Source organism: Euprymna scolopes, chromosome 13 (genome assembly GCF_053919585.1).
Source record: "Euprymna scolopes isolate OS-2025 chromosome 13, ASM5391958v1, whole genome shotgun sequence".
NCBI lineage: Eukaryota > Metazoa > Mollusca > Cephalopoda > Sepiida > Sepiolidae > Euprymna > Euprymna scolopes.
This window is the reverse complement of record NC_136494.1, coordinates 104,317,833-104,342,099: the sequence shown is the minus strand read 5'-3', so window position 1 is coordinate 104,342,099 and position 24,267 is coordinate 104,317,833. Positions and strand designations below refer to the sequence as shown.

The following is a 24,267-nucleotide window of genomic DNA, read 5'->3' as shown; positions in this document are numbered from 1 at the left end:
TGTTTTGAACAGAAAAACCAGCTATCTAAATGAAGAGGAAAAAAAGAAAACAAAACAAAAATAAATAAAAAAAAACAAACAAACAAACAAAAAAAAAACAACAATACAACACTTTGCTTTTAGCCAAAAGGGCCAAGGAACCGGATCTGGCAGAAAAGTTATTACATACACTTGCTCACTAACAAAACAAGCATACTAATATACTTACACACATCTTTATATCTATTCCACGCTAACTGAAATGAACATGTCTACTTAACTTTTCTTTATACACAACTTCTTTCATCAAAACATTCTTGGAACTCTCTAAACTTTCCTATTCTACGAATTTTTTTATAGCCCATTGTCTTAACAAGTCACTAAAAATCAATTATTTAGTATAGACCGTGCCATTAATTTTTTCATTCGATAATGTCTTATCTTCAGCACAGTTACACATTCATATGTGAGAATTGCAAAGTTGTGTTCGAACATTACCATTGCTTTACTAATTAAAGTTTTCAAGCAATCACGGCGCATGAAGCTTTTTTAAGTGAAGAAAGCCTTTGCACTGAACCAATCAACAGCTGCCATTTAACACAAAAATATGTCTACGTCATTGGAACCAATAGTCATCACAGGTGTTATATCAGAGTTTCTTTCTGGATGTCTGCCTTAAACAAATACTGAAAGGAGGCATCTGGTGATTTTTACTATCAGACACAAATCTGAACATTTATGCATCGCCACACACACACACACACACACACACACACACAATGAATACTGTTTGAAACATGAACAATGTTTTTTTGATAACCTTTAATTTATTTTACAAATAAGTCACCACTTATTAAAGTTTGAAGGCCACTCAAAGAATTTGGATTATTTAACTTGTTTACATTGGACTTGAAGGCTACCATATTGTAATTGGCTGCGAAACAGGCCAGTGGAACAGTGTTCCACATGCAGGCAGTTTATAACTGATTAAAAAATGTAAACACCTTACATTGTTCAATATATATTTAATGAGTAAATGGTAAAAACCTGTAAAAAGTGCTCAATACTACTGTAGAACAAAATATGTCTTATTAACGTTTTTTGCTCTGCTTGATTACATGTTTCCACTACCAGAATCGAATTAACAATCTAATAGTTTCTTCAGACTTGGCAGACTCTGCCAACATATGTAACTAAGCAGATAAAAAAAAATGGTAATAAAAACACACACACACACACACACACACACACACACACACACACATATATATATATGCTAGCTGGTCAAGAAATGTTCACCTGCCTTCTGAAAGTCTTGTGTGCATTTATGTCTCTCAACTAACTTGTTGAAGAAGTGAATCGTTTTGTTTAGTCCCACTTTCAAAATTCCAGATTTAAATATTTTGCATGAATCTCAAAAGTTAGTAAATCTGGTTAAGTTTTAAAAAACAAAGTTTTAAAAAATATGAATCTTGCATAATTTCACCACAAAGAATATTCAAAACAAATTATATTAAATGTAAACATCTAAGTCTTGAAGAATCACAGAGTTATTTTGTGAAGTCGGCAGATTTGATTGCTTTAAGTGACAATATTGTTTTCATTCATCTTAACCCTCTAGGGCCGCCCATGCCATATATGGCACAATCCTAATCAGGAAGATTAGAGCCGAAGGGGATAAATATGGCACATTTCATAACTTTCAAGTTTTTTAATGAATTCACTTTTTTTCTTCAGATTTATGATTCTTGATCCAATAAAATTTATAATTTCAAATTTCAGAATTTTTATTAATATGTATTAATAAGTATTAATATGTTCAGGCTCTAGAGGGTTAAAAACATTGAAGTGCTATCATAACCTTTTGCTGTTCTTTTCTGTTTTCAATCAATTTTAGATCAAGGCAATTTTAATTTTTGTCCCAATCCAGAGTGCCCCATTTTAAGGAGCTGGATTTTCCTCACATTAAAAAGCCAATCCTATATTTAACTCTGCCCTCACCGGGAGGCAAATAGAAACATTCAAGTGCAGAATTAGTCAACAAATTGGCATTCACTTTTAACTCAACAGATTTATTTTCTCTCAGACTTTTTTTTTTAAAGCAAACCTATGATATTCCCAAGTTAATTGGAATCACCGGGATTTAAATAATGTGTGCATGTGTGATGAGTTGTTTGCTGTTTAAATGGTCAAGCTTATTAGAATCCATTAACATGTACACACGCACAATTCTTAACATTAAAAAGAAGAATCCATTTTTTGTTTGTTTTAAAAACATAGCAATATTTTTTCTAACTCTTTCAAATTTTAATCAATAAAAACAATTTATTACTCCCCCCCATCTCTGAATTTGGCTTTTAAAATGTTTTCGATTCTACAGAGCATTTAAATGTAGAAATACTGAATCTGATACAATTACAAACACATGCCAGCATGATCTCTACACATAAAATAAGACATTTAGAACTGTCTCTGTTTAACAACAAGAGAGCTCAGCTGTTATCAGCATACGGCATTACAGATTGACAATGAGTAAAAAACATGTTTATAATTCGTTGAAGATGTCTTAAAAAATACTTGAGTTATATTTTTCCTTATTTATTGAAAGAAAAAAATATCTCTTGCACCGAATTTGGCTTTAAAAGTGTTTTCTTATATCAACAGAATTTTTGTTTAATTTCTAAGCATAAAATATTCACAGTAGCTTAGTATTTTATTCTTGGTACTAAAAAAAGAAAAGAAAAAAGAGGTAGGAATTAATGCTTTCGAATTTATATTTTAAGATGGATCTTTCTAAAATAAAAAAAAATTAAGTGGTCAACCATGGTTAAGAGCAACCCGAACGCTTCCTTTTCATTAACTAGTACACCAAGGGGTAAAGTAAGGACATCATCCTTGTGCCAGGATTACTCCATTTATATATGATCCTTACTTTAGTGTTTAAAGAAGTGAGCATCAATTCCATTTTTTGATTGGTTGGTTGGTTGTTTTTGTTTTACGGCATATCAACCCTTTCCGAGTTATTTAATGCCGAATCCAAAGATTTTGAAGAAAAATGTTTTTAATAGAATATATTTGTTGTTTTCACGTTGGTTTCTATTTAACCCATAGTTGGGACCCTAACAGGTACTACCACTCCGGGTCAGAGTGGACCTGGGAGCAATGGTAATTAAAGGGTGGCTCCACACTCCCTAAAGCCCACAAGCTGGGGCCTCACCACTGGATATAGTTTAAGGTCATATCCAGGACCCCCATTGAGGGCCTTTTACCCTCTGCAGGGGGACAGTCGGCGTATTCTAATGCCCCACCGACAGGGCCTCCATTTTTTTAATCTTTGGTATGAGTTGACCAGGGATTGTACTCTAGTCACCAGACTGATTAGTTAGATGGGTCTTTCTACAAAGCTTTAAGAGATTAATAAAACAATAACAAATCTAACTTGAAAGATGCAAAGGAGATCATTGTACTTTGGGAGGGATTTCAGATTACTGCCATGATATATAAAATCTATTATATGAGAGAAAATCATATTTCCAACTATCTGGCTAAAAGTCAGAAACAGTTACAGTTTTTAAAAAAGGAATACAGTCATATTCATTTCCTAAGTCGCAAGGTACAAAATTAATGCAATTGGGGGGGGGGGGCGTTAAATACTTTCTTCTCTCTTATTGATGTTTTTGTTATCAAAAACACCACTGAAATGAGGTCAAACAGCAAGTCAGTTTTTTTTCTTTTCTATTAAATCAGTTGAGAGAGAGAGAGAGAGAGAGAGAGAGAGAGAGAGGGGGGGGAGTTGTAAGACTTTTTAAAACTTTTCTTTGATATTAATGTTCTCAGGCAATACCAAGTAGTCTTATAAGTATGTAATAAATTGTTGACGTAAATTTATCTTCAAATAAACATATTAATGTTGTCATCATCATCATGCAGTCCGTCAGTCTTGACGATGACTAAGTTAGTTATTGACCAAAACATTGTCATGATCATGTAACAACATTAATATGTTTATTTGAAGATAAATAAAAGTATATCTTGCTCAATTTATTATTGAGCACTATTATATAAAACTCATTAAATTTATTCGATTAAAACATTATCTTCCCAAAATGAACTGTAGTTTTATAATAATTGGATTCAATTAATTAATTAATTAATTAATTATATGATAATGAATTTAGCTTTTAAAACCCTACTTAACAAAAGTAATAATTTGATAAAACAGACAGCCTGGTGAAAAATAAAAAAAAAGAAAATGAAAGTAAAATGATTCTCATGCAACATCAGGTTGGGACAACTAGCAATATTATAAAGATAAGATTAAGTACAGATTCTATATGCCTTTGGTTTTAGAAAGACGCTTTACTTAGTTTTTTTTACATATAGGTGAGGATTGACACCAGGTCATTTTAATGTGGAGTATGGAGGAAGGGCAGGGTCTTTCAACAGTCATTACAATAAATTTCTGTTCTTCATCCCCCTCTTCCATCCTCAAGAGACAAGACAGATAAATAACAGGTGTTACTCATTATTCACAACATTTCACACAGTTAACCTCATTATTCACAACATTTCAGCTGCTATAAACTCCAGCTTTCTTCAGGTCCCTTCCATAACCTTTCAATAAGTTAAAATTAAAACTTTTCTTCAATCTGCTGGAGTAGACAATTTTCATTTCATCTCCAAAATTTCCTTACTATGACAAAAAGTTGGGTTTCATGGCATGTCAACTGTCATTAGATCATTTTATACAGAAACTGTGTATATTAGCTTTTGTATATGATTGCTTTGTAGATTGGTTTGCAAACAAATTGTATATAAATGACACTTTTTATTTATTCTGCACATGAAGGACAAGATAGGAGAGGGGGGTTTTGATAAGTTCTACGACTTCAGGTCACAGTGGATATAGAAGTAGTGGTAATTAAACAAGACCTCCACACTCCCAAATTGGGTCAGCACCTCTGGATACAGTTTATTGGTTGGAAGATGGATTGAGTAGTTAATAGGGCTGGGAAAGGTAGAGTTTGGGATTGTAAGGTATAGATGAACACCTTGCTCAAGGGTATTTAAGGCAATTTAGTGCCTGGAATAAAAGAAACAAAAAAAACTGGAGTGCAGCAGTTGAAACATTGTGAATATAACAACGTTTGAAATAAGTTGGCAATGCAAATGACCACAGCACTTTATCTAAAAAGTATATATTGTCTAATGTAATTAAAAAATGTGTGTTTAGTCTACTAGTTAGTATTAATTGGGCTTAAACATTTGAAATTGTGATATTATGAGTCACAAAATAAATACAAGTTTGGCAAAATTGTTTTTAAATATTATGAACAAATATTTATTCATTTTCTTTTTGTTAAATCACCAAAACCTTGTATTATGGTATTCCATAAGATGAGATTCCATGAATTCGAAAAAATAAACATCAGAAAATTTCACTTTTTCATAGTCCTGGAATTTTTTTTATTTTTTTGTAAATCTTTATAGCTATTAGCTGATAGCAACAAAGATTTATTAGTTTCTCAATAAAAAAGGAAACAAAAAAAGATGTCTATTTTCATTGAGAACAGAAACGAAATTTGTTTGTCAAGTGAAAAACAAATTTTATTTTATTTTTGCCAACAAAATTATCATCTGAAGAAACTATCAACATTAGCCTCATTAGCATACATTTCCTTTATGAAAAAAAAAAACGGCTAAATTTATTACCTTTTGTAAAACAAAAAAGAAAACTTATTGAAATAATTACATTTTATTGGCTTGAGGATGAATACTTAATGAAGTTAATGGCAGTTAAAAATACATTCCATAATTTTCTCAGTTAAAACCACTGATTCAATAATTTGTTAACAAAGGAACAATATCAACAGATCATATTTTTCTTTTCTTTATGGACAAAACTGTGTGAAGATGCTTTCTGGTGTTACCCAGCATAGAGTTAGGGAGTTACATTCTAAACGTCAAAACCGGATGAAAAAAAAAATGGATATGAAAAATAATTTTAAAACAATATTTTTCCACTGCCTTTATCTGTAATGTAAGAGATGATGCATATGTTTCTGAGACATTTGTTCTATTTACAGTAATTCCAATATCGACAAACAAAAGAAAGGTTTATACACAGAAGGGTTTACAGCAGACATTTCAGTAAAAATTGGTTACAAATTTAAAAAATTGATCTGTCTTCAGAAAAACTTTTGACATTTTAATCCTATTCTAACTTTTAATGAAAAAATAATATATATATATATATATTTAATAGAAATGGTAATTAATAAAAACTGAAGAAAGTGCTCAATACTGTTGTAGAGCAAATATGCATTTTATTTTTTATTACCGTATCTTTCTGTTAAGTTACATTATTGTTTCAGCTACCTGGCCGTTTTTTTGGCCGTCTGTAGCTTCCTCAGACTTTTACAGGTTTCTGTAAAAGTCTGAGGAAAAAAACGGCCGGGTAGCTGAAACAATAATGTAACTTAACAGAAAGATACGGTAATAAAAAATAAAATGCATATATATATATATATATTTATATATATATATATATATATATATATATATATATATATATATATATATATATATATATAAATAATGGTTGTATCGATTGGTTTCCTGAATGTAAATCCAATGAAATTTGTGTGATTATTAAAGAGTGCTCAATACAGGATAGAGCTGGTATATAGTTTGTTTATTATACAAACATTATTGGTTATACTGAAACATGTATGCACATATGTAAGCAATGATTTTTGTATAATAAACAAACTTCATATATTATATATATATATATATATATATATATATATATATATATATATAAAGTTATATATATATATATAGTTGTGTGTGTGTTTGTAAAATATTGAATGAAGGTTATATTGTTTTATGATTTAATGACAATTTCAAAACAAAACAACATTCGCATACATTTCTGGGGAGGTCGAAAACAGTCACAGGCAATCTAGACTGTTAAAGAAATGGCAGATGGTCAATGAGAGATTGTTATCATCCTGGATTGCCTGTGAATGCTGTTAACTCCTCCAGAAACAAGTGTAAAGGTTATTTTGTTATGAAATTATTAAATCATATTACCTTGATCTAATACTTTATGAATTGATAACTGCATTGAAATTTAAAACAAAATTGATTTTTAAATATTAAGCATCATCTTTGCTTTATAAAATGATTCCTATTCAAATTAATCTGAACTGTATAAATTTGATTTTATATTTTTCTCAAACATATACACACAAATACATGTAATCTGACAGAATATATAACAAAAATATACAGATCAAATTCTTTTATAAATTTTATCACATAGACTCAAAATATTTCCTTGTAAATTCATTCGTTTGCAAAATATTTCATCCAGTCTGTTCCTAAAATATTCTAACACTATATTTTACTTGTTTAAGTAATTTTTACAAAAAACACATTGGTCTTAATTTTTCTAATAGAGTGGTATATTTACTTTTTGAAATCTTTCTTGCCAATAAATATTCAAAGTGATGAGAGATATTAAAAAGTCTTCCATATTGTTTTTTTGTTAGCAATATGCTAACATTTGGACAGCGATTAAAAAGTAAAATAAAATTCAACTTTATTTCATTCCATTTTTAACAGAAATAAAATGGATTCTAATTCACGTTCATGAATTTCTGCAAAAGCAAAAATATTTTTAAAAAATTAAAAATAAATAAAAATTATTGTATTTTTCTTTAAAAATTCTATCTTTTCATCTAAATTCTGTGTTATTGTACAACTGACTGTTTTTGTGGCTGAAAATTCCAATATTCTTCAGCCATCATTTCTGTTAAACGTGAAACTGTCCGGCTGAATGCAAAGAGTTCTTCTTCTCCAGTAAAAATACTGCTTTTTGCTAAGTCACTCATCTGAAAATGAAAAGAAGAAACAAAAGAATGAATTTTAATAAAATACTAGACTACCCGTGACCCGTTGGGTCAGTATGTTATATTAGCTATGGAATTAATGTATGAGCGTGACACTTATGATGTAAAGAAAATAGTTTTTTGTGACATAACAGAAACATTTCTATGAAAGTATATTAAAATGAAAAAAGAATATAGATAGATTTCTATGAGTTATTCTGTTTATAATTGTTTATTTTTGAAAAAGAGAAAAAAACTTACAGCCACTGAATTATAAGTGGTTCGCCATACTTATAGGTAAATATGCATTGAACAGATACCATAATACTTAAAGTTAAATTCAAATCTTTATATATCTTTTAATTTAAACGCAAAAAACCCCAAAAAAAACAAACAATTGGATTGCTGAAAATGTACACAGTAAAACAATATGTTTTATTGTTGCGTTGATTATTTATTTGTGACGCAAATTCAACAAACCATTTTTGGAGTTATTTATTTATGTTCGTAGTGTAGAAGAAAAAGTATGAATGTTTTTTTAAGAAAGGTGTATTAAAAAATAGAGAATAAATTTCTAAAAAAAGTAAGGCGGTGGGCAAATCGCCGTTGTCAACGGGTTAAAGTAGATTTATTTGAAAGAAAATTGCGTTAAAATAACTTAAACGTAATATGGAAATAAACAATGTAAAAAAATGCAGAAAGTATTAACAATTGTTTATTTGGATAATTTAAACGCGAAAAAAAAAACAATTGGGACTCTGAAAACGTACACAGTAAAACAATATGTTTTATTGTCGCGTTGATTATTTGTTCATGTACGCATGCGTAACCGGAAGTCGTAAACCAGATGTTGGGTTATAACACCCGTTACAAGGTCATTTGAGTTTTTTAACTATATAGATTAAACAATCCACTGAATTAACGTTGGTACATTGTACATCAGTAAAATAGATATAAAGTGATTTTAACAAAGTGTGAAGGTAAATAAATATTTTAAAAGTACATACAGAGAGTTAGAATCCAGTTACTGTCTGCTATCAATATAATATACATCTCTCTATCTATCTTTCTTTTCCCCTAACCTTTCTTTATCCTCCACTGAACATATTCCTCTCTAGCTAGACATACAAAGACAACTTTCCTTTATATAATAGATTCTTTGAGGGATAAGTCGACATTTTCTTTCCAAATTAGTACATAATAATATTAAAAATAAATGCCCCCCCCCAATGAAACCTGGCCCAATTGATTCACAAAGAATAGTTTCTTTTAAATTTGATATATTATTCATCCAAAGCAGAATGTACCAAATTTATAATTTGTTTTGTAGATTTAAAAAAAAACTTTTTTAACTTTTTAACTTGACTGACAAACATGCATTTGCACACGGGCAACTACTTTTCATATAATAGATTTTCTTTCTTGCAAAAAAGTCTTCAGAAAAGAATTCAGCTTTTCCCTGGAATTTGGTATTTTGTAGTTTGCAGATACATACAACATCATGTGATTTTAAATCTCTAAAAACTTGCATGAAGATGAAAAGTACCAGAGTAGAGCTCATACAACATGGCTTTGAAATCAGGAACCGAAATGTTCAACTTTGATTTTTGAAACTTTAAAAGGTACAACCAATGAATTTTCTCTGATCAACTCTGCAACCTTGAAACACACCAACATGCATATTGCCTCATGCAACTCTTTAAAAAGAAAACTACATTAATTGTATTTATTTTCAAATTACAGTGTAACTCAGATATAAGAGACTTCTTATCCAGCCCCTACAACTCTCTAAGATCTACTTATATCCATGTTACCCTGAACATTAACACAGACTCTAATGCCCCCGCCTCTGAAAATCTCTCTTATATGTGGGTTACACTGTATATTCTGATAAAATTAAGAACTAAGAAAAATAAAAATGTTTATGCAGAATATAGACCACATTATCGCCAGCATATTCTGAACAGGTTATTGCCAGAAAGGATCAAACAAAACAATTTGTCTTTTAATGAAAATCAATGGCCAATCTTTTAAATGTAAGCAAATAAAAAAAAAGAACAATTATTAGGTTGAGAAGAAAGTTCTTGTGGAATTTTTAACTTTGATTTCAAATAAGTTTTCGATATAATACCTTTATATATTATTTTAAAGAGCATTTTTTACTCTATCTAATCATTTAAATTACAATAATTTTAAAACAGTTATGCCTTTCTTTCAGAACATTGAATACAAGATGGAAAAAAGCAAATTTGCACAATTTTCTTATTTCAATTCAAACTAGGCCAAAAAGCTGCTGAAACAGATTATGATATCAACAAAGTGTTTGGCCCATGAACCCTTACTGAATGCATAGCACAATGATGGTTTAAGAAATTTCATGGCGGCGATGAGAGTTGTGGAGATTATGAGCGTAGTGGTCGGTCATCGGATGTTGACAGCAATTAATTTAGTTGAGTCAAAACCAATCCATGTACAACTGTTTGAAAACTTGCTTCTGAATTAGACATAACATATACAATAATTTCAAACTACTTGCTTGAGAAAGATTGGAAAGACAAAAAAGCTTGATAAATGGGTGCCTCACAAATTTTACGACAACCGGCAAGGCTCAGCTCAGTGGTTAGATGCTGACAAAGCTCCACGTTACTTCTTGAAGCCAGAACTGCACCAGAAGAAGGTTATGCTGATTGTTTGGTGGTCTGTGACTGGTCTCATCCATTATAGTTTTTTGAATGCAGGCGAAACCATAACGGCAGAGAAGTATTGTCAACAAATGGATGAAATGCATCAGAAACTTCGACAACAGCATCCAGCATAAATCAACAGAAAAGGCCCAATTCACGATTACAACAATGCCTGACTGCACGTTGCTAAACTAACCCTGCAGAAGTTAAATGAATTGGGTTACGAAACTCTGTTTCATCCGCTCTAACCTCCTAACCACTACTTTTTCAAGTTTCTGATGAGCCGTTCCACTTAAGTTAACAAATTTACTGAACTTCCATTACTATTGGTTACTATATTGTCCTTTTGACTACTCTACACTCTTTAACCCTTATCCTTGAGTGGCCGATCGGCCTTGATAAGTGGTGACGCCTATGTAAAAAAAAAAAAAAAAAAAGAAAGCATCTTGACAACTTTCTGCGTCAGAAATGCTTCAAAAACCTAAGTGATATCAAAAACACTTTCAACGACTTCATCACCAGAATGAAAAACTTTTACATTACTAGTATAAATACACTTGATTCTGATGGTGCTTTTTTTTTTCTTTTTTTTTTTTTCATAGGCATCACCACATTATCAAGGCCCAGAGGCCACTCAAGGATAAGGGTTAAAGAGTGTACAGTAGAAATTGGACAATATAGTAATCATTAGTAATAAAAATTTGGTAAATTTGATAACTTATATGGAACGGCTCATCAAGAACTTATTTACTTTAGACTTGAACACAACCATATTGTAGTTAGCCGGAAAGCAGGAAAACGGAAGACAATTTCACAGGCGTGCAGTTCTAAGAAAGAAGCTTTGTTCATGGAATCTACGTTTAGGTTTAGGCACAGATAAAGAGTGGGGGGAATTATTGATAGTGTTTACAGCGAGACGAGTGTTCTTGTGAAAGTTTGGCGAGGGCGGACCATAGATTGAAGCTCAGTCGAACACTTTCCATGAAAATAACGATACATCAGAGACAAACTCGCAACATCTCTTCTGTGAGATAGAGGTTGCAAGGAGGAGAAAAGGACATCTCCTACGAGGCTACGAAGTCTATTTTGAACTCTATCAAGGCAGGACAAGTCCTTTCTAGCAGCTCCTGCCCAGATGTGGCAACAGTATTCCATCCTTGGACGTACCTGGCTCTTATATAGATAGAGAATAGCATCAGCAGTGAGATATCTACCTGATCGATAGATAGATCCCACCATTTTACCAGCGGCCTTGGCAACAGATTTGATGTACGTGTTCCATTTAAGATCAGGAGTAATGGTCAAGCCCAGAAGCTTGTCAAAACTTGAGGCCTCCTGAAGACGAGAGCCATTCATTTCAATTGATGCCAAATGTGGATTAGAATGTTGATGATATAAAGAGAGAAGCTTGGTTTTAGATGCATAAAAAGTAACCAGCCACTCCTTTCCCCATTGTACTACGTGCTCAAGATCAGAGGAGAGAGAATTGGAGAGAACTTGGTCGTTTACTGTCTTAGATGTGCTACCATAAATGGTAGTGTCGTCAGATTTCGATCACTAAATTTTTGTTTGAGCCAAGATATGTTCATCTGAATTTAAAAGTTAAAAACTGCAAGAACTTTCTTGTCAACCTGATATAATCAAAAACAGTCATCATAATTTCAGCAAAAAGTTTATGGACTGTGTGAAATACTGTCATTTAGAAAGCCATTCTTAACACAGGAAAGGAACAGAGGATTTTTAAGTATTTTATATTTTCACTTAACAATTTAATGAAAAAATTCAATAAACAAAATGATAATGTGTAGATACAGCTGCTTAAAAAGAAAATGGCCGCTAAGTCTGAGTTTTATATAAAAACTGAAACTGAAAGAAATCCTTACTACACATAAAATATGAAGATAATTGTTCATAAGGAAAATTTGCTTCACTCAAAAAAGAAAGGATTTTTTTCATACTAAATGACAAAATCCATCTTTTGAACATTTCTATCTTCAACCATCAATTGACTATGAATAACAGGTTCAACACGCATGGTAAATTACAGATGCTGCACCTCTAAGAATTAGCTAGTAACCGATACTTTGCAATATGTTGGATAATTTTTAAATTGTCAGATATTTTTATGACAAGTTGAAATATTGTTATTTCTTCAGTTTGCATAAAATCATCATCATAAACATCATTTACAAAAAATTGTTATATGTATTCTAAGAATTCAGTGGTCATCTGCTTTTTAGGCCGCCATGTTTACACATTACCAAACTAAAGATACCATTTGTCAATTTTCGGCTGCTGCGATTTCATTTGCTAAGTGTTTCGGCACCTTCTGGTTGCTTACATAAACGACCCGTTATATGTCAAAAATAACATGATCTGTATTATATTAATTACTAAGATAAATAAATAAAATACTTACAGAACTGATTCCCAAATCATCCATTAATATGTTGTGGTCATGCATATCTTTTAAATTTGCATCCCCGGCAGAAAAGAGGGTTGCAGGTTGGGATTCAGCGGACATAACTAATTTCACCTGCAAACAAAAAGGATAACCTTTACAGATCGTTTTACTTTGCTTGTTTGTTAGACACATCCTGACAGATTACAAGAGGCTCTGCCTGCCAGTTTGTCATGCTTAAGTTTGAAATAGGGTTTTTATTGCTAAATTTATTTTCTACCACAATGGAAAAATTTTTTTAAATCCCTCTATGTACTTAACATCAAGCAGAATTTGCACAGACAGCGATCCTTTGCAAAGCTCTTTGTATGTGGAATACATTGGTGTAAGACTGCTTCCCTGTAGATTAAAATTCTTTTCATTGTATTTTTAATACTTCCATAATATTTTGTATCCTTCAAATGACAATCATTACATTTCAATAATTATTATTATCCTAAATACAGTATAATCATGTTGACATAGCGATTCTCGTTAGTTCACTGAAGTTAAGCAATGTGGAGACTGGTCAGTACTGGATGGGTGACCATTTGAGAATATGCTAGGTGTTGTATGTAGGAGGACCTCAATATCTCCCAGCAAGAACATGGTCATCTCACCTAACTGGGGACTGCTTGTGAATTTCACATCTACATGACATTTCCTCCTTCAGAGGAAGCCAGTTCAACCCACCTAGGGTGACAGTCTTTTTTTTTTTTATATATAATTGAGTTGCTTTTGGCTTTACTAAGTGGTGATACTGTTACAAAATAAAATTAATTACAGAAAAACATCAGCAAATACTGAATACAGCATAAGTATTATTCAAAACGTTTCTCTGTAGCTTTCAATACAAAGTTTTTTTGAGGAAATCATCTATAGCCACATACACAATATCTAACAGTATTTTTATCCAGCATTTGTTCAATTTTATCTTAAAACCTTCAATATTTTGACAAAGAGTAGAGCAGGCTTCACTCTCCAGGGTTGACCACAAAGAATAATCAAGGGTGTTAAGATTAACTGATAAGTGGGGTTATTCTTGAGTATGGCACAATCACGTTGACACACTGGTTCTCGCCAAATCACCAAAGTTAAGCAATGTTGAGCCTGGCCAGTACCAGATGGGTGACCGTTTGGGAAGGCTAGGTGCTGTATGTACCTTCTGGGAAGGTTGGGCGTGGGGCCAGCACCCCCACCCTGTAAAAAGAACTCCTCGCTACAAAAGCATCTACAAAAGTTGTAGATGGCGTATGCCTCTCCATGGTGGATGGGGGTTATTCTTCTTTGCTGATTTAGGATGAACAGTTTTCTCTCTACACCACTGCTGTGTTACATGAGCAGTATGGCTTGTCGCACTATCTTGTTGGAGAGTCCAAACTTCATCACTGTACACTGAATTACACCATGGGATCAGTGCTCCTTCAAGAATATCCTCAATGTAATGTTCTTTGTTAATCTTGAGGGAGAAAAGCAAGTGGAAAGTTCTCTCTCTCTCTCTCTCTCTCTCTCTCTCAGAAATGACTGCCCAGCTTATCAGTGATGCTGGTTTCTGTGTTCTGAAAACCTTACCTGCATTATCAGGCCCACCACCAGATGCACTTTTAAGGTCAGCAAATGAATAAAAATCACATTGTGATGATCTTAAATATTTAAGACGACTACAAAAGTAAATCTTGACTTTTTGGCTTAGGAACAAAGTGTAGTATCTGTTCTGATGCTTCACTTAGTCTTATTTTGTTCTCGGTCAGTGGAGGAGAATTGTTTCTATACCAAGGCAATTTAAATTTTTGTTCCAATACGGAGTGCCTACTATTTGGGAAGGTGGATTTTCCTCCTCACATTAAAAACTAACCTTATGTCTAACTCTACCTTCATGGAAAGGCAAGTAAATAAAAACTACAAAAGTAAATTTTTTTTACTGTTCTTTTCACAATTAAAGATCGGCAACTCTTCAAACAATTTGCTTGTTTTTTATGGCATAGATTAAAAAAAAAAAATTAGAAGTGGCAGGCCATTAGACTTACTGCTCCACTACTTAATTACTTATTTATTAGCAGGACTTGTGAAAATTCCACAGGGGACTCATTCATACGTAATATATTGATGTTGGCATTCTGTAGATGTTCAGTGTAAATGGAGACGCTCTGATATTATTGTATATTTTTTTGTTAAAACTGCAAAAGTATTTATTTAAGATAGCACAAACACCTGGTAAAGCCCGGTCGTAAAGTACGCTTAAATATGATATTTTAATTCTTACAGATTTCGTCTATATTATTATAGAGTTAATGTTCTATCGATTTTTATAGGTTATAAAGTTGTGATTTCAAAAATAAAAAAATACATCCACATCACTTGGGTGCAGTAGTTTGAATCAAAACCAAATCTTAAACTTATGAAATATATAGATATACTTGAGATCCTTCAGTCATAATAAAAACAGAAACCCAAACTTATGAAGAATTTTTGATAAAATTATTTATAAAAAAATAGATCATTTAAATGCCATCAGCTATAGTCGAAACTGAAAACAAAACTTATGAATTGGTAAAATTATTCATGACAAGAAATAGAAGAACATAACAATTAAACGACCCAGATGTAAGCGTGACACACAAAAGAACACACACGCTATCGTATTAATATATAGATGAGACAATTCCAATAGGTTTCCTGATTCTGATACAATTACTGATTTTGTTCTAAATTACTAATTCCAATTCTTTAAAAATTTTTAAACATAAAGTTGTTGGGGGGAGGGAGGATAAAATTACAATAAAGCCTATGAAATATATGCTATAACTGTTTCTGCTTTGCGAACGTAAAAAATGCACTTATGGATATGACCTATAAATTTTAGTTTTATTAGTAGTTTAAAATCAATATTTCATCAGTAATACGTGCCGCGGAAAATTTAGCTTAAATGAAAATAAAGAAATAAAAACAATAAAAAGAATCGTTTTAAGTATTGGAAAATAAACGCACATTTTTCCGATTCAGATATCGATTCTAATACCCCCAAAGTTTTGATTTTTTTTATTCCTGATTCTGATTAATCGTCCCAACACTAATAGTTAATTAAGTTAACAAGTTTAGTCCAGTAATCCTCCATTTGTTTTATCTATCACCCTGTGAACTCTCTTGCTATGCTCCCAGTGCCCCTCTCAAAAGAGAAACTTCTCGGCAATAATGATGCTATAATAAATAGATACACAATGAATTTTAGTTGATTGATGTACATTGAAAGAATGATGATTTTAACAAGACAAACCCAAGGTCTTGACATCTGCTGTTTGATCTGGTTTGTATGTGGTTCTTCCTATCTAAATCTCAAATACTTTGAAATATGAATATTATAAATAAATACTTTATGCGTTTTTTATAAAACAAATCCAACACCTTCGCATTTGTTGTTTGATTTGATTAGATTTTGTCATAGATTTTAGATTAAAAAGAAAAAAAATTATAACCTTACTTTATTGCTCTCTCCTCCATGGATTTTTCTAATATCTCCACCTACACAATTCCTACTCTAGTCCACTCTACTATTTAACCCATAGCTGAAAGGAGAACAGATACTTTGATCATTTTGTCTTACAGCATAGTAATCCTTTTCAGGTTATTTAATGCCGAATCCAGTAATTTTGGAAAAAGTTTTATACTTCAAGTTTTTTATATTTTCTAATATTTATTCATGGTGTTTGGTCTGATCGTTTTGTTTGGTTTTACCACATAAACCTTTTCGGGAGTTATTTAATGGTGAATTTGGTCATTTTTGTAAAAATTTTTATCTTCAACTATTTATTTATCATGTTTGGTTTGGTTGTTTTGTAAAGAAAAAGTGTTGTTTGTGACTTTGCAGAACATGATTTTCATCTCACCTAACTGGGAACTGCTTATGAATTTCACATTCCCATGACACTTCCTCCTTCAGGCTTCACTCTCCAGGGTTGACCACAAAGAATAATCAAGAGCGTTAAGATTAAGTGATAAGTGGGGTTATTTTTCTTTGCTGATTCAAGATGAACAGTTTTCTCTCTACACCACTGCTGTGTTATATGAGCAGTATGGGAAAGGAAAAAAAAACATTAATGTTTGGTGCATTTTAGGTCAGGAAGCCAGTATCTTCAGACAGCCTGATCTGATAGCACCAGTAGAACTGATTCCTTTTGTAAGAGTATTAGTAAAGGTGATACAATAACTCTGACAAAAGTTCACAGTCGACATCGGTAACCACATATCGCTGCCACTTGTTTTGAAATATATACAAAATTGATTAAGAAACAAGAAAATAAAAAATAAAAAAAATCGAACTCACTCGGTTGTCATATATAGTATCGATTAAAGTAATAAAACGTCTTGCTTCAGTTCTGTTATTCAAAGACATCTTTGGAACATGCCGTAAAAGTATTACATCAAAATGCCGACAGATTTCTAAATAATCAATGGCACCAAGAGCCTGTAAAGAAAATAAAAATAAAAAATTCATACAAGTTTGTGGGGTTTGCGAGGAATTTAATACTTCCAAGGTGTTGCAATATTTTTAGCACAATGATAGTGTATGATCACAAAAATTTATAGCCAGAAGTGATAAGAACGAACCAACAAGATACCAAAATCATTTTATAAAATATATTGAATCATTTTGAATCCTTCAATCATAACTTTTCATCTTGACATAAAGGAATGATGCTCTGCTGATCCTGACTGGATTAATACTACCATTTTTTTTATCTAGAATTTTTTACAATTCAAATCCTCTGATTGGATTGATGCTGTCAGTTTTTGTTTGGGAAAACTACATTTAATATTCGCAGTTGGATAATTGATGGCTCTCAACTCAAGACAAGGCTAACAGCCATATGATAAAAGTTTGTATGCATATGCAGTGCTGAATTTAGAAGCGAGGTCTAAGGTTAGAGGTTTCAAAGTGATTGACACAAAATGGACATTTCATGATGAAAGAAGTCAGAAGCATGCAATATCACTAGGAGTTATTATTAATGAGGATGACATCAACTCCAGACAAAGTATAATAAAGTCCAGAGGGGAGCCACTGGTAGAAGTAATGTAACACCATGTGGTGCCACTGACAAATCGCCAACCCCAAACGTTGTGTGTGCCGTGGCTTTGTTCTCGATCTTTCTAGTTCTGGCCATGTTATCATATTGTTCATACTGGTGACTGTTGATGGGGAGAGCACTGGTCCACAAATATAAAAATAAAATAAAACAAAAATCCAAGCAAAAAGAAAATGCAGACTCTGATAATTTACATCATTTATGTCTTAGTTGTTGGTTGGTTGTTTTACGGCATATCAATCCTTTTCAGGTTATTTGATGCCAAATCCAGTTTTTCGGAATAAAAATTTTTAATAGAATATATATTTTTTTCAAGTCAGTTTCTATTTAACCCATAGTTGGGACCCTAACAGGTACTACCACTCCAGGTGAAAGTGGATCTGGGAGAAATGGCAATTAAAGGGTGGCTCCACACTCCCCAAAGCCGGCAGGCGAGTGCACACAAGTGCATCCTTACATAACTCACAACAAAGAATTTTGACACGGTCCAACTTACCTTTGTGCACATATCTACAAAAGTTGTATCCAACAATCGACCGCAAGTTTTGGGCAGTCGTAGTTTTCGTCCTAGTATTATAAGTTCTCGATCTGTCACCGCTAAAAGAAAAGGAAAAAAAAAATTTCATTATTTGTAAACAATGAAAATGATATTTCAAACTTTGGTTTGACAGACTAAATTTATTGCTAATGGAGATTTGGTATCTGTCTGAAAGTAGTTATCTCTCTCTCTCCCATGGTAAAAAAAATGTGACACAAGAGCTGGAAAGTGGAATTGAAGAGCCAGCACTATAGAGGAAGAGCACTTTGGCTTGCAAAAATGCTTGAGTTACCAGTCTGCATTCCCTGGTTGAGGGCACCTCAGGCAATAAACTAACACCTTCTTAAAGGGAGAAGGCAAAGCTTGGAAAGGTGGACCTCCTAGAACTAGACAGGACTAGCAACATACTACAGCTAATAGGGAAGAAACGATTTCAATAATGACCTAGATTCTTTGGCTTTAGTGCCGAGGAAAAAATATCTGTCTAAAGCTGAAACTAGACTAAGTTTAATTTTTAATGCTCAATTTAGGAGTGGAGGAGGGGTGGTTTAGTATCTGCTCTATTGTCATACCATTATCCAAGGCATTACCTCCTCCTTTTTGTAGTATAGTATATGTTTGTTTATCATGATACCATTCTCCATTAAGGGGGGGGAGGCAGTGTAGGATATATTTGTTTGTCATATATACTAGTAGAAAAATTGAATAATAAAATTGTTTTAACACTTTTACTAGTTTCTGTTTTCACCGATCATCAGAAGTGTGTCATGTGATATCAAACTCATGTATATTTATTAATGTTTTGGGAACATTTCCCTTCATCAGATGTGTGTACAACTTAAATTCAAACACACATATGGAGATTGTTGTTAGTGAGAGCTATTCAGCATAAATTTAAATAGAATTGAAATTTAAGTTAATTTTTTTTTTTTGCTTCAAATTCATTATAGCTTTATAGCTTGATTTGAGCCCAAAATAATAAATTTTAAGATGTCAAAGTTAAAAAAATTGACCGCTTTTTTTTTTTTTTTTGCTCAACATACACCTCCAAACACCCGGGCAATTCTGGGCTGAAATGCTAGTATATATATATATATATATATATATATATATATATCTTTCAATTTCTTCCTTCACTAAAGCATAACTTTTATACCCAATTTAGGTACTTGTAGAGTTTAATCAAGACATTAAAAAATGAAAATATCGAAAAAAAAGTTATATTGTACGTATCCGTTTTGGACTGAAGATCTCCAAAAAAAAAATTTCATTTAATTTGATCGAGTAGTTTTTGTTTTACAGCAGAAAAACACGTTTTTATGAGAGCGCGTTGAAGTCAGCCATTCTGAAATTTGTTGAACACACCATGGGGAGATAACTCCAGTTAAAGCGCCAACACTCCCTCCCCATCTTTATTACTAGCTTTTTTTCCTAAAAATCAAACCTTTTGCTCGGTATCATAACAAATTGTTTTTTCACTGTAAAATAAAAGCTACTTGATGAAATTAAATGAAATTTTTTTTCAGAAAACATTGTTCCATAACGAATACGTACAATATAATCTTTTTTTCGATATTTTCATTTTTTTAATGTCTTGATTAAACTGTACAAGTACCCCAATTAATATTAAATATCAGTGTTGTTCTTGGCTACACCTAAAAACGCTATCATCATCATTCAAAATCGCCTCTACGAAAGCTAGGGATCATGCCATAGAGTGACAGACTTCTTCATCTCCTGCTGCTAATTAGAATCCATTAAAGTCAATCTTTTTATCACATTGGTATGTACATATATCATCTTAATAGATAAACATAGTTTCCTGTTACTTTCAAGTGTTGATTGAATGTAAATTATGGACATCATTAGTTTCATAACCAAATTTCAAAGGCAAATTTTATCTTTACAAAACAATAAACAAAAAAGACAAACTTACGTGCTTTTTGAGACTCTGATAAAGATTGAAACACATCATCAACTTCTTTGTCGCTATCACATTGACTCGTTCTAGAAAAATAAAAAAAGCAATTAAGATTCAGACAAACATATTCCAACGACACTTTGAATTTCGTTTAAATCAATCCATAACAAAAATGGCCATCTTACTGAGTTGGCCATATTGTTTTAATCAGAATCATCAAACAACATATAGGGTTCTATCACATCACATATAGTTTATCTGAAATTAATTAACATAAAAATGAACAAAGAATAAATAATTATAAACATTTTTTTGAAATACACTTCCTTCCTAGCATGTCCAATCTAGCTCTCAGTCACGTAACAGAGTTTATAAAACGTTAAACCGGCAACAACACTCTTTTTCTCAGCTCTTGCTGACAGCACACCCCTCTGTTGGAGCACAGCTTCGCCCGAGCCCTTTGACGCCAAGTTAGCATGAATATAAACAAGCCAACATGGTTATCTCTACATGCAATACAAACACATATTCTCTTTTTACCACAGGACTCTCTAATCTTTTGCGCCCCCCCCCCCGTCCATACATGGATGCACACTTCGACTACCAACTTCAACACATATCTATTAAACTCTTCTCTCTTTCTACAGCCCTGTCTAATCTTTAATCTACATCTCCATATAGGAACACTTTCAATGACTAACCCGTTTTCTATACAGCCCGTTTTCTTATTCTTACTCATGAAGATAACCAATAAAGCTATTTTTAAATGATAGAATGAGATTTTTTTGTCTTCATTTCTACACATTTATCCTTTTCTATTTCTACATTCTTGCCTTTTTTTTTTTTTTTTACACAAACCTCAAATGCAACTAGAGTCATTCCACATTAAAAAAAAATGCAAACTACTAACTTCATGTACACCCACCTCTTCAATACAAATAAACGTTTAAGGAGAGGATAGCCATATTATATTTAACTTTCTCTCTGCAAACTGGCCTTGACAAACTTTAGACTATCACCTAATTGCCTCTTATTTGTAAATTTTTTAAATATCATTTTTCCTATCAACCCTTTTCCTTTGTTCAATCATATCTCTTCTCTATTTTTGCTATTTCTCTATCTCATTTGCTTTTCATTTCTGTTTTTAACCTTCCTCTTTCTACTTTATAATATCTATTACTTTTATTTCATATAATCTCTAATAAATTTTTTTTCTCTTACTCTGATAGAGACTTTTGATAAATAAAGATGAAATATTGGCTACATATGAATTTGACTTAATTGTAGCTATGTGCTTATTAATTTTTTCCATTTAGTCTCTCCATTTTGTCAAATTTATTCCAAATGTGTGTATATATATATATATATATATATATATATATATATATAATTTTTTTGAGGGAATTAGACCTGGAGTCATATAGAACAGCGTTTTAAAGTAATATAAACGATAAGTAATTATTCTAAGTAGATGTCAAAATATAACAGCATGCCAAAAGATAGACTTACTCAAATTGAAACAGATTTTATAATGGAGATAAAAAAAGAATATCTGCCTTACTCATGACTAAAATGCTAGTTTTATTTTGGTGTCTTTAATTGCTCCCCCCTATTTTTGCTGATGAGGAGACTTTGTTTTTAACGGACAAAACTTTTGTCAAATTATTGCCAATATTTATTGTCAATTTAAATAAAATGAACATCGTTTCTGAAACGATCGTACAATCTAATGGATTTTGTTTGTTTTCCTTTTAAAACTGATTTTTAATTCAAAATTATGAATTGTTTTAATATATATATCTATAATATAAAGCTGTGTGTGTGTTTGGTCATGAATAGGCTCCTATATGGTTGACTATTTTAAAAAACTGATTACATATAATGATAGAAGATGTATCAAGACACAGGAATGGGTAGAATGGTGGTTCATTAAAATTGTGGGGTCTGCGTTCACGCCTGGTCCACAAAGTATGGAAATAAAAAATTTAAAAATTAAAAAAAAAACGTTTACAAGTGTTTTTGATATAGATGTACATAATAATACTTTGATAGTATGTTTTAACTTAAATAGGGATGATATAATAAAATTGTGGGGTTTGCGTTCGCGCCTGGCCTCCATAGAATGGAAATAGGCACAAACTTTAATAAAGACTTTTCATATCTACCTGTGTAAGTATACTTTGATAATTATGTTTCAGTTTAAAGAAATATGGTATAATAAAATTATGGGGTGTTCGTTTGCACCTGACCTCCGTAGAATGGAAATATGTCACACAGTTTAACAAGGGTTTTGCATGGTTGTGTTCAAGTCTAAAGTAAATAAGTTCTTGATGAGCCGTTCCATATAAGTTATCAAATTTAACAAATTTTCATTACCAATGATTACTATATTGTCCAATTTCTACTGTACACTCTTTAACCCTTATCCTTGAGTGGCCTCTGGGCCTTGATAATGTGGTGATGCCTTTGTAAAAAAAAAAAAAAAAAAAAAGATCCACAGAATATTGTGATAAGTGTTTCAGTGTGAATAGGTATGGTATAATAAATTATGGGGTTTATCTATTTTATTTTCACTTTCATCATATTTTGCTTTGGTTTTGATACCCCCAAATTCAACCCAAATTTACAACCCTTCCTTTTCATAACCTCTAATACTTTCATAAATCAGAGTCCATTTTCTGTAGGCTGTTTTTGAACCCAGTCAACAACGGGTACTTTTGCTAGTATATATATATATATATATTAAACAAAGATAGGTCTGGCTAGTAGCAATTGGGTGACCATTTAGGAATACTAGGCAATGTATGTATTGCGCTAGGACATAAACATTTCCAGGAAGATGTGTTTAAAAGCACTGGGAGAAATGCACCTCCAGTTTTGATTAAGACATGCATTTAGAAGACAAACTGAGGTCTATTTCTGTTCTGTATTGTCGCAATCATTTGCACTGACTGAGTTTATCCGTGGTTCCAAAAACTGAGATCGTTTTACACAAAGTCTTCACTTGTGTGGATTTCGGACAATTTAGTTGTCTGAACATAACATGTCAGGATTAGACGAGAGAGTCTATTTATTATTAGAATACCTATTACAAAATTAATTTTCAAAACAGAACAGTTTTGCACCAATTTTTTACAAAGATTAAAATCAAGATATAATGATACTAAACCTCATGTTTAGAATTTTTATTCAAATTTTGATAAAAACCTATTATATGATTTTGATTCTAGAAAATACTTAAAATTTAAATCTTAAGATGTTTTGACTATAGATTGAAATTAAGAGAATTTTGCTTAATTAATGTCTAATGACTAGGGATCAAATTTAATGCAAATCTAAAATATTTGAATTTTCAAATTGGAGGCTATGCTCATTTTATGCCTGCTAAAAAGCCTTTAAAATACCCAACAGAAACGCAAATTTTATGTTAATGTTAAAAATTTTATGTTAATGTTAAAATTTTACAAAAATCAAAGATATTTAAGTTTTCAAAAAGAGCTTCTACCCTGTTTACGTTTTTCGCATAAAACTAAATATTTATTTAGACACTTTACATTTATTACATTTAGACACTTAACGCTTAGCAGATATATTCCAAAATTCATAATAATCGGTTAATTAGTACAAGGGTGAATCCTATCCATACAAATATATAAACATAATTTTATAAATTTATTAATGGGCATCTCTTCATCATTCTCAAAAACTGTCGGATTTCTGAAG

The 24,267-nt window shown here is 31.8% G+C and overlaps 1 protein-coding gene across 2 annotated transcripts in view; it reads right to left on the bottom strand.

Moving 5' to 3' along the window:
- Nucleotides 1-7,587: 7,587 nt before the first annotated feature.
- LOC145292133 (AFG1-like ATPase) overlaps nt 7,588-24,267 on the bottom strand; it is a 72,918-nt gene continuing 56,238 nt past the window's right edge. For both annotated transcript variants that reach the window (XM_080138241.1, XM_080138242.1), the window contains 5 exons: nt 20,560-20,630; nt 18,582-18,682; nt 17,323-17,463; nt 12,981-13,097; nt 7,588-7,880 (listed from right to left, as the gene is read on the bottom strand). In XM_080138241.1, the coding sequence (XP_079994367.1) occupies nt 7,740-7,880; nt 12,981-13,097; nt 17,323-17,463; nt 18,582-18,682; nt 20,560-20,630 (571 nt within the window). In that variant the 3' untranslated portion in view covers nt 7,588-7,739. The remainder of the gene's footprint in view (nt 7,881-12,980; nt 13,098-17,322; nt 17,464-18,581; nt 18,683-20,559; nt 20,631-24,267) is intronic.